The sequence below is a fragment of the Rhea americana genome, unplaced genomic scaffold (assembly GCF_003343005.1).
Source record: "Rhea americana isolate MKP2758 unplaced genomic scaffold, rheAme1 scaffold_231, whole genome shotgun sequence".
Taxonomy (NCBI): domain Eukaryota; kingdom Metazoa; phylum Chordata; class Aves; order Rheiformes; family Rheidae; genus Rhea; species Rhea americana.
Genome location: NW_028186348.1, coordinates 842,972 through 855,099, shown reverse-complemented (window position 1 = coordinate 855,099; position 12,128 = coordinate 842,972). Strand labels below are relative to the sequence as shown.

The following is a 12,128-nucleotide window of genomic DNA, read 5'->3' as shown; positions in this document are numbered from 1 at the left end:
ACGGGCGCCGCCGCCGCAACGCCCGTCCCTTCGACGGGCGCTGCCCGAGAGAGACCCGCGAGGTTTATGACGGCGCAGATTCCAGCCTTTTTAGTCCCTTTAAGGAAAATCAGTCGGCATACTTTCTTTGAATGGAAAAAGCCCAAATGCAGACCCTGCCTGCTGACAAACTTCTGTATATTACCCCTAATTCCATTAAATGGGCTTCTGATGGTTGCAGTAAATACTGCTTTTCTCTCTTTGTCCCTGCACCCCAGTCTATGCCGTGGCTCTCTGAACATGACCACTGCTATTTCCTCCCGTCTGCTCTCTGCCAGGGCCTTTCCCTCCCCCGTGCTTAGCAAAACGCCTCTAAAGAGCCTGAGCCGAAGGTGCACGAGCGTTGCTGCTTACAGGCTAGTTCTGTATGCGCCTGGCATTACGCTACCCCGTTTTGCAAAGCACGGTCACCTCCCATGGAAAATTTTCCTACTCTGCAAACTCAGAGTCTGCAGAGCAGCAAAATCCTCCGCCCTGTCTGCAGGAGGGACCGTGCGTTGCTGCCGGCGCAGGCTCGGTCCTTCCAGCTGCGCCAGAGCCAGGTGGGCTTTGACCGCGCGCGCCCACCTCGGGTGGGTACAGTAACTTCACTGTACTCGGCGTCCCGACTCGGCTTGTTTCGATGCAGAGGGCTCTTTGGAGCGTGAGCTTCTCCGGGGACGCCCGGCGTGGGCCGCTGCCCCTGCAGTGCGGTACCCGCGCCGCGTTCGCCGCGGCCGGGAGCGCAGCGGGGCTGCTTCCGACAAGCTGTGCTTCAGCCGCACCACGTCTCCTGATCAGCGCTTTTGTTATTTCCTTTTATTTCTGAGAGCAAAGCGACAGAGGGTCCAAAACCTTTCTCACGTCCGTATCCAAAGCTGTCCCGTAAAACTAAAGGTAATTGCTAGCTTCTTAACAGCCTGGCGTTTACCGCTGCACCTTCCAGGGAAATAAAATTCGAGACTAAGCAACTATTGAGCCCCGCAGGTCCATTCAGCGTTCTCGGTAGGCCCTTTCCCCCCGTATTTAAGCCAAAACAGTAACTAATGTAGGCAGGAAGCACAGAGAGCGATTGCTTACTGGTGACCAAAGGTGCGAAAGGTCGAGTGTTTATTTCCTCCGCTCTCCTGACGCGAGCGGGGCCCAGAATCTTTTAATTATATTTCATGGTACTCTGAACTTGGGCGAGGACATAAAACACATTTATAGCTCACTTAAATTCTTGGTAATGAAACCGCCATCCTACATAGGACCTCTGCTAATCAACTGAAGACTCTCTGAGTCTGTGCTTTAAAAAAAAAAAAGCAAAAAAGCACTTTTTCTCCAACAGAAATGCTCATCACCGCTTAAAGGCAGCTATGGGAAAAGCAAAGTAGTTTTTAGGTACCAGTTGAGTCTGCATCAGTTCACCTGAGAGGTGTGAAGTACAAAAATACAATTTCACTGGCAACACACATTTACTCTAAGCTTCTCTAAAGCTCTTCTTGCCTAAATATATGCCACTTTCTCTCCCTTTTAGGGAACAACAAAAAGGAGGCAATCACATACAGAGGTCCTTATGTGAAGTGCCGGACCACGACACAGCGAGGGGCCAGCGCAAAGCTCCCTGCGCCCCATGGTGTCCCAAACGCTGCTTCAGTTGCCCCCAAAAGCAGAGGAGAAATGCTGCTCTCAAGAGGCAAGCCCTAGCCGCTTCCCGTGGGTCAAGTTTACTGCGTGCTGCAGCACAACACGTTCGTTGGCATTCATTAGTCCTCGCGGGCCCGCTTATCCATTTTCAGCAGCATTAAAACAGGGTTTGCATTTTAGAAGTGAACCGCGGTAGCAAGCAGCTCCGGTATCTCCAGTGCTGTAAAGGCTGCATCCAGACCGATACTCACGCTACGCGTCACAGCAAACGTGGCTGCCCAGAGCCTTGATGAACCAACAGCACCATCTCTATTTGGGCTTTTTTTGGGGGGGGAGGTGGAGAGAGGAGAGAAGATTTTTTAATTATTATTACTGTTGTGCAGCTTGGAATATCGCAGAGCAGCGACAGATATCACTGTGATGCTTATTAATGCACTCACGCACTACTGGCAAAACACTAGTAGAAATGGAAAGCAAAAGATTAAAGCCTCAAATATTCACAGTGAATATTTGGAGAAGACTGAGAGAGGATCTTACCAATGTCTACAAATATCTGAAGGGAGGCTGTCAGGGGGATGGGGCTGAATTCTTTCAGTGGTGCCAAGTGGCAGGACAAACCAAAACATGGGAAGTTCCATCCGAATGTAAGGAAGAGTATTTCCTGTGGGAGTGACACCGCACTGGAACAGGTTGCCCAGAGAGGCTGTGGAGTCTCCTTCTCTGGGGATATTCAAAACCCACCTGGACGTGATCCCGTCTGACATGCTCTAGGTGACCTGGCTTGAGCAAGGGGGTTTGGACTGGATGATCTCCAGAGGTCCCTTCCAGCCTCAGCCTTCCTGTGATTCAGTGAAGCTGTTCATTTTTTCTGTATGTGATTCTCCTTCACTTGGATCTCTATGTTTTAAGAGCTGGAGACCATAATGTAATATTCATATTTAACTAGATATCTGTGGTGTTTCCAAGCCAGATTAACAGCTTTGTTACCTCCTGACATAGGAATATTCTAAAATATTCCTCTCCAGTAACAGCTATAGGGAATACGGTAATTCCTGAAATTGGGGCATGCCCCGTTTTCAGCTGAGATGGGCACACACACACGCATATATTCCCTCCAATAATCAACATCTCTGAGCCACCAAATTTCCATGGATCCATGCTCTTGACTCTCTGTACTCCTCTGAAAAAAAATCACAGCCTTCATTCTTTGTGAAAGAACAAACATTTGAGCAATTTTCATGGCTTTCTTTATGGCCATTTTTCCTATTATGTTTAATTTTGGTTCAGACTCTCATTTGGCAGCTCTCATAGGTTGAGCCGAGGAAGACGACTGCGGCTGCTGTTTCAAGCAGCAGGTGTAGCAATCAAGGCTGAAGCACGTGCATCCCTCTTGGACGGACGGTCCTGACAAATGCAGACAACGCTGCCAGGATTACGTGCAAAAAGAAAGCTAACATAATCAATTCAAGGTGCTTCAGAGGAAAAAACAAACCCTTATTATTTCTTTTCTCTCCTAACGGCTGCAGCCTCTACTGCTTTCCGAGCAGCGCTTGCAGGTAAGTCACCCTCCTGCTGGTGGGCTGCACGAGGAACGCTGTGGCTGCCGGCTGACCTCCCCAACACGCCGGCCCCGCCACGCTCTGCAAAGGATGGATCCTGCTGCAGCAGCAGCAGATTACAAGCATCATTCCTAAGGGGAAATCTTTACCCTACCTCTACCAAAACTCTAGCTGTCACATTTACATTTACTCCAAGTTTTTTAGCGTATCCTAACCATTGCTCCACCTAATCAAAGCACTTGATGCTGGCATCATGTTTTGCAGAATGAGATCCTGTGAAAGCTGCGTTACAGATTTCTATTTGCCTTTACACAGGGGAAGAAACTGGCATCTTGGCTAACTCCGTGGGTTTAATGAAAATGAATTATACTCCCAAGTGTCTTCTGAAGTTGCTGGGTAAAATGAGGGATTTTTTCCTCTAATATGGCTAAACTTCAGCGAATGTAAGAAACAGAATCAGAATAATATTTGACATAACCTGGAAAGGAAGTGAGGTACTGGAAAAAGCTTTGCACAGATTATACCATGTTAACTGTACTTTTAAATGTAAGAAGCTGTGCTGGTTTGAAAGGATAAATGGGAAACGGAAAGGGGGGCAGGAGAAGTGAAGCGTCTGTAAGCAGCCGCTACACATGAAGACGAAATGCTTGGCGAAGGCCTTCAGGCTCTTTCTACCTCAGAGAGGGGTTATCCACTCCCAGCCTGGTTTCGTAAGTACAGGGCGCCTTCAGGCTCCCACCGGCACCACCAGGCTGCTTTGCACTCCTTCAAAGCCACCCAACCCTGCTAATTGCACTGGGCCCCCGTTACTGAGCAGGCTGTCCTACCAGAACAGGATCACTGCAAGTTAGGGGCTGGCAGGGCTCCCGGCACTCCTGCAGCTTAACCAAAGCCAAGGGACGCAGGCTGTTATTTCCACGTCTAGCATCGCATGACCTCGCGCAAATCGCTTCCCTCCACAGAGCACTCACTACAAACCTTTTAAATACAAACTCCTCGGACTACAGCTGGGTCTCAGACGAGTAGCATGCCCTGCGCTGCCTGGCAGTAACAAGCATCTTGGTGTGCTATCTCAACGGTAATCAATAATAAAGCAGAATCAACAGCTTGCTGAAAGCATTTCTCATTAGAGAGAGCAAAGTACTTCTATCAGCTCGAATGAGAAGAGATACCCTGAAACACAGAAAACAACGCAGCCTGCTGTGTCAGGACATGCCACGTATTTTAGTTATGTATTTTCAAGCTTACTGCCTGTGCCAGAACCTCGCCTTGGAGGCCTCGATGCTCCCACGCTGCCCCAGGGGCTGTGTAGGAGCAGAGGCCCCATTCCCGGCAAACACTGAGCTGGGGGGGAATTGCCCTCGCAAGGGTTCATGCAGAGCTCCTACATTTCTTTGCAAAAACAGCTGCCCAGGAACTATTTTCCTCTTGTGAGGAACACCAAGTATCAGAGCGCTGAACAGTGGGAACTGCTTCATGCGGAATGAGTTAACTTTAACCGGAATACGGTTGAGTGTAAATGGGTCCACAAAACAGGCTCTTCTGAAGAGCCATGCTGAAACTTCTCAGCTGTTCATCTCCCCTTTCATTGCTTTGACCTCCATCCGGCCAGCTGACTAAACCCTCAGCCCATATAACGCTTCTTCAATCACCGATGGCCACATCCAACACTGGCAATAAAAGCTTGGCTGATCGACTGCCTCTTCTGTGAAATCAGAGGGTTTCAAGGTTTCATGCATTGATTCCTGAATTTTAAAAATAAACTCTGCCAACACTTTTTTCCACAATGACTGCCATCACCAATTTCTTGCAAAATATGCCTGTGTCACGCAGCATCTCAGGAGAGCCGGTGCTTTCTTTTATGTCCCCAAACAGATGTACGTTACACTGCTGTCTGCGCCCTTCGGAGACGAAGAGGCTTTTTTCCCTACGACAAAATAGTGACAGCTGTTGAAACTGAGACGCCTGATCTACCTTTTCCACCTAAACGCAGGGATGAAGGACCTCACCTCTCCAGGGTCTGTAAAGCCCCGCAGGAAGCCCCCTGCTGCTGTGCTCTCATCCCAGGCAGCACCGCTGTTTTGTTTTGTTTTTTCTGTTTACAAAAGAGAACAGTGCGCCTATGCCATCTGTTAAGTGAAGCGTTGCACGCACCGCGATACACCCTGCGGCACACGGCGGCAGCTTGCAGACTCAATGTGAAGAGACGTGGTTGTATGGGGCAAGAAAACTCCAGGTGCTGGAAGGGCCGCAGGTGAGTCTCACAGTCGCTGCCCTGCGGCAGCGCCCTACCGGGAACGAACCTTGCCCCGAGCGCAGGAATGCACCTGGACCGGCACCCACCCCGTCCCAGCGAACCATCAATCCCACGGGAGCTGCTCGGCGTGGCTGGGTGCAGAGGGACGAGCTCTGCTGGTCACACTCCTCCCTGACCCGAAGGCGTGCTGACCGGTACTGATGAAGGTACAAGAAGCACCCACACAGCCTGGTGTTACCCAGCTTCACAGACCCTGATCTCACAGGGACTCTTTCTCAAACCACCACAGCTTTTAAGCAGCCCACGACCTCCACAGAGCACCTCATGCTCTCTGCACTTAGTGCACTTAGCCTACCTGCAGCCACGGCACCGGTGATGCTCAAAGAAATGGTGCCATCTTCCCTGCTTCAACCCACCACTCTACGCGGACTCCTTTCCACAATGCGTGAGACGAAAGGCAGTTATTTCAAAAGCCAGCAGCATTGCTTCTATTTTAAGACATGACCATGGAAGATTCCTCTCCACTATCCACATATACACACACTATTTTTTAGAAGGCATCTGACAGAAACCAACCCAAGTCCCACGGGATTATCTCAGCCTGAGCTTCAAGCTGTCTCCATGAGACACTCACCGCTGAAATTGTGGTAGCAGGACAAGACAAGTCTGGCCCTGTCGTGCCAGGGGTCACACATCTGAAGATGCAAGACCTGGAGTTCCAGGTGGCCTATTTTTCTGCGCAGAGCAGTCCTGCTTCTTTCAGGACACAACTTCTGGTGCATGGGCCACACAACTCAGACACCTTAAAACTTCAGGCCTGCAGGGTTTGGCTTGTATTATTATCATCAGAAAACATTTCCAAAATTCAGATTCAGGTTTTGATTCTGTAGTCCAAGTTTAAGCCTGCTGGGCTTACTCCAATAGTTTTGTAACCAGGACTTGCTTAATGTCTATAGTATACATAAACACACACATTTTGAATACTTACCTATGCCACTCTACCAAAACTATCCTTGTTGGGGCTGAATACTTTTATGTATTACAGGTTAAATAAGTTGGTTCCTTCTACAAAGACATATTGGGCTGAGTTTTAAATAGGAAGTCTCTAGAAATCTCTAAAATTTGGACAGCTTTTAGGATGTTCCCACCTCGTAACATTTAAAACAATGACTCATCTTCACAAGAAATACGTAATTGTCTAAAATCTACTCTCATGTAATGTTAATTATCTGCATGTGTGTTAACATATGTGATTTCCAGCTATGCACATTTAAAATTATGAGAGCTTTTAGATGACATCAGCTTTCCAATGGGCAACCACCTATAAAATACATAAATTATAATTAACATTTGATTGCTACAGCTTAAAAACCACAGAAATTACGACAGCTACACATACAGCTTTCAGACTGTGTGGTATGGAGTAAAAGCAGAAATTTTTCGTTCTACTTGTTGATGTTCCCTTAAAAACACAAAACAGTTCTGCAAAGAGAGACCTGCTGGCTGAAGGTCAGCAGTCGCTGGGCAGCGCCGGCCAAGGGCACCACGACGGCTGCAGAGGCCCGACTGGCACGACGTTTCGGTAGCGTTAGGAAGCGATTCGCTGGGCACGGAGGGGAGAGGAGAGGAGAGCGCGGGCGGCCGGCCGGGGCGAGCCTCGGAACAGCGCGCCTTTCGTCGAGGCCGCCGAGCCGTCCTCGCTCCTGGGGCTCCCGCTCGCAGCCCCAGCCCAGCCGCCCGCTCGCCAGCCGGGCCGGGCCGGGCCGGGCCGGGCGGCAGCCTCCTCCCGGCGCAGTGCGCTGGAGCAAAGCCCTTTCCCGGTCAGCTCCGGCTCTGCAGCCGGCAGAGGGAGCAGCAGGCAGCGCCGGCCCGTGCCCGAGCTCCGAGTCAACGCACCGCGTTTTACAGCGTCCGACCCTGGAAGCTTCCCTCCTGCGGCGACGGCACCCGCTTGGAAACAAGCACGTCCTGCAATTAAAAGCTCTGCAGCAAGTATAACATCTTTAAAACAACCTTTACTGCCAGTCTCAGAGAGGGTCCCTGCTCCCTCCAAGACTGGCCGCGGTGTCATTTCTGCTGCTCACGTTTGCCTTTTGAAGCCTGGGCTACGTGGGATTTCCCGGCAGATGAGCTCGGACCAAAGGGAGCCTCAGCCATCCTGGTGGTCCGAAGCCGGGCACCGACAGACCTGTCCCCTGCTCCCGAAAGTGCCAAACAGGAGCCACGCGACGTCAGAGTTCACAGAAAATCCGCGTGCGCAATCCTTCGAATGAAACACCATCGCTCGGACCTCAGCCTTCTCCTTAACACCGACTTATCAAAAGCACGTGCTCGTCCCTCACTGGCTGTGCTTTTCTTCCCTGGCTAAAAACAGCCAGTTGCAGAGCAAAACGCTACCCTGTCAACTCAAAGGTTACCAGGAGTTAATGTCCCTACACGTAGTTCAAATCTAACACCAGCAAATCCTAAAGTAAACTCAAGCAAAACAACAAATGATCCAGAAAGGAGATAAGCAACACTGTACTTTATATTGGCAGATCCTGGAGGAAGGGCATCCCAGAAGGCACGTGTCCTCCGCTACACAGGGAGATCAGTCAGATCTTAGGATCCTGTTCCACATCTATCACTTTGACACATGGCTCTACATACATGTACATAAACATACTTTCTCTAAAAATACTTTGTATGAGATGAAGGATGCTCTACTCTTGGCCTCAAAGTGTTTGCCACAAAAGCAGCCAGTAAGACTGAAAAAACGCATTACAACTCCTTATAATTTGACAGAGATACAGCTCAGAAAACCAGTTCTTTGACAATTTAGGGCTTTACAGATCATAATCTGCAGGACAAATTCTTCTCCAAAGCAGCATGTTGAACACTGGCATGGTGAACATCACTTCAGAAGTGGATTGCTGCAGCCTTGCTATTTTCCAGCCAGTACTCCAGGGCAGTTTACAAGCAGAGACTATTGCCATGATCAGCTGTGAGATTACAAAAGCAAGATCTGCTGTGGGGAAGCTGAGAGACACGGCTCCAGGCCCCAGATTCAACATGCCACATCTGCTAGTGGAGAATAAATGAGTAATCTGACTTTCAGGCTGCAAATACTTCTAGAAGGGGTTGGACACCCCCATCCAGTGGCACTCGCCCTTGCACGGTCCTCCGGAGCCCACACAGATGAGCTGTGCATTGGTAGCTCCAAATCCGCACTCTCTGCTGCAGGGCAGATATAGGCAGGGAGAGGCAGAAAGGAAAAACCTTCCAGAATATAACACAGAAGGACCTTCAAGAAAGGGACAGCATCCCATCACGAGCTTTAGGGATACCTCCAAACTAAAGGCAATGAAAGCTCTCTCCATTATTCAACTAGTCAGAGAAGCTGCTGCTAAGGAAATCCAACAAAATCTGGCAGGAAATCAACTGCATCCACTGCCAGAAAGACTAGAAACTACCAGTCTGACATTAAAACCTCTTTTATTGATGTGACTTTTTAAACAGCACTACCTGCAAAAAGCCTTATTAACTGCAAACTGATTTGCTAGAAGACAGGCTGGTTTCTGCTGCATCATTTCAGCAGCCGAGGTGACTCCACCACCCCATCAGCAGAACTCCCTCAATTTGAAACCAGCTATGTAGTAGTTAAAGAAAGTAATATTTTCTTATATACTTGTAGGTAAATATATGCTTGAAACTCAGACACAGGGTGATGAATACTGTTTTTTATCACATCTTGCATAAATTATAAACCCTACGCTGATTGCAAGGGTGGTTTAGCAAGCTAAAAAAGCTATAATGGGAGCAGGAAACATCTCCCAGCCTTGCGGCCTCAACGCAGGTCATTGTCACTACAGAAGAGCAATGATCTGTGCATTATGGTCTGGTAAAGTAATACTTTGCTTATTGACCATGTATCTCGTTTGATGCTTAAAAAATAATCTCAGATGTGTACCGCAGAGAAATAAGGGTTTGTTTTTCTAAAATACGGTAAAAACAAGGAAAGGCATCACAGCCTTAACTGACATTTCAACACAAGCATCACTTCAGTATACTTGTTTTTGCTTAATTTTGCTTTATTCTTGTTATTATTAATCCACCAAAACATCATGCTCTTGGTTATTTCTGCTTGTCAGTATAATCCTCAAAGTTTTTCACCCAGTTTTGCACTCCCTTACAGGACAGATGTGGCAATCAGCAGCGGAGGCAGCAGGTGCCCCGGCTGGTGGATGTTCTGTATTAACCTCCCCGAGAGGCTGGATTTCAGAGGCCAGCGTCTGCTCAGTGCCTGCTATGTCCCATTCAGATATCAGCCTAAGCAACCATCATTGTAAAGCCCTTTTGAAAACCTTTGTTATCACTTTTTAAGGCAGGTGAAAATAAATTAATTTTGAGTTTTTAAAAGAATGCCTTTTCTGCTGTCAACCCTGGCCACACAGCTACAAAGCACTTTGCAGAGATGTGTTGCCTTTTCTCTCTATTTAGTGTAGAAGCACTTAATCTTGGTTATCAGCTTCCTGAAGGTCAGCTTTATTTCTTTAGCTCTATTGTGAACTGCTTGAAATTTCCAGCTTCTTTCTGCCTATTACAGCTTCTTTCCCTAACTCCTATTCTTCTCACAATAGCTCCATACGATGACTGTTGATAAAGGTAGGAGGCCCATGATTCTAAATGTCTGACCTTCATCAAAATCTGATAATGGACATGGTTTCTGAATCATAGGTCATCTCAATTTTGCCAATAAACCATTTATTTCCAGTGACCTTCAGACCTGGAGGCTTGCTGCATGCACTGCAAAATAGATCCTTCAGGGAACAATAAAACTAAGAGAGTCATCCTTACCCTTGGCTTAGCATTTTAGAAGGGATGCTCTAATTTGGAGAACATAGTTGCCCACAACATCTCCAGCATCACAGTCTAAGGGCCTTCATTGCTGTATAATGCTTTCTGCTAGTGGCATAAAGCTGAAAGTTGTGTCTAACAGGAACCAACCTCCCTTCCATGTGCAGTCTCTACAGAAAAGAAAAGCAGCCATGCCTTTCTAAACCTTCCCTGCCTAGTGAGGACTATCCAGTCACCTTTATCACATTCTTCAGCTTACAGCTCAAGGCATCGTGCCAAGCTTTACTTCACTACTGCAGATGTTATGCTGCTGTGGTAAGACCTGATTACGCTATGCTTGTAAAAGCTGTGCCTGTGCCAAGGTACATGATTTGTTGATCCGACTGCCTGCCAACCTCCTGGAACGGCTTTACTGACATGGAGTTCGCAAAGTAAAACGAGTTGCTCTTGCAAAAACAGCCTGAGGGACAACTCCTATTGAAGGGCAACACTTCACGCGAACAACTGAACCAGATGCAGAGGAAGGTGTAGCAAAAAACTGCCTTGCTCAAATGGCACTTGGATATTGCAGGTGTGAAGCGGGGGGGAGAGGGGTGTTGAACAGAGCTAGTCTGACTTACCATCGAAGCTTCTGTACTGAGCTGTTAGGATTGTCTGCACCGAGCGACCTGCCTCCTTCGTCATGGCTTCAAACTCGCTCCGGCTTTTGTTTGCAAAGTTCTCTTCCATCTCGCTGGTGCAGCAGGTATAGCCTTGGGGACAGATTTGCAAGTGCTCCCCTAAAACGAGAGAAAATGGAGTTGAATGGCTAGGTCAGGAAAAAGACAAATTTCATCCCATGTAACTCGGCTCAGAGACGTGCCAACTCAACCCAATTCTACCCTCCTTTCCCTAGTAACCTGGAGCTGCATCAGGCTTTATGTGTCTAGCTGCTACTTTGGGTTATCCTGTTTTAACATAGTGGTTGGTCTGAATGTGGAAAGAAATTTTCTCACTGCTGACTTGGAGGTAAAGACAAAGCCAGGGAGACAAAAATCCCTGAGCGTGGTGAGGAAAGGGGAAACAGAAGCATCTCCTGCCCCAGGCCTGTCCTGCACTCCCAGCAGACGTGAAAACCTCTGATTCTATGACATGTTAATTGTCCTCATTAGACTGAGCACGTCTCTTAGATCAGCTGTTTGAAACTACCTTGCAAAAAAAAGACAAAACCAAAGCAAATCAAACCAAAAAAATAGTAGCAATCGCCATCCTGAGAAGAGGTTTCTCTAACCAGAGAAATGAGAGCAGGGCGAAGTTTTCAGAGGACACAAGGACACGTGAAAAGCCACTGGAATCCAGGTATCTAGTTCCCCCCTAGGCATTTTGAAATCTTTCCATTTACTCTTTTTTTTTCAATAAAAAACTACATCCCAGAAAGAGACAAGACTATACAAAAAGAAAAAAAAAAAAAAAGGAAAATGCTGCGATGACAGGCACCCACTGAATATACCCCTTACTCCCTTACTATATGGAAGGACAGGAAAAGTAAGAGGACTCAGATGTTAAATTTAAAGAATTCTTCAGTCTGGGAGCTCCTCTTGCCCCTCCACAATCTGCCACGGAAAAGCAAGCATTTGTATAGGCCCAGGCAGCAATGTTTTGAAAATAATTGCTTAAGTTCTTATGAGTCCTTCCAAAGAGACATCCACCTACAAATACACCCTGGATTTCTCCTTATCCAGCAATAAGAATTCAGTTGAATGAAATCAAACATTAGGGTTTTTCTTTTCCTAAAGAAAAAAATAAATCTTGTTCCAAGCACGCGCTAGGGTAAACCAATTACAAAGAAG

At 47.7% G+C, this 12,128-nt stretch overlaps 1 protein-coding gene across 1 annotated transcript in view; it reads right to left on the bottom strand.

The window, feature by feature from the left end:
• Window positions 1-11,073, bottom strand: part of GPC1 (glypican 1) — an 82,942-nt gene extending 71,869 nt beyond the window's left edge. Inside the window, exon 1 of the mRNA XM_085306087.1 lies at window positions 10,920-11,073. Coding sequence (XP_085162213.1) covers window positions 10,920-11,028 — 109 coding nt within the window. The 5' untranslated portion in view covers window positions 11,029-11,073. The remainder of the gene's footprint in view (window positions 1-10,919) is intronic.
• Window positions 11,074-12,128: the final 1,055 nt, after the last annotated feature.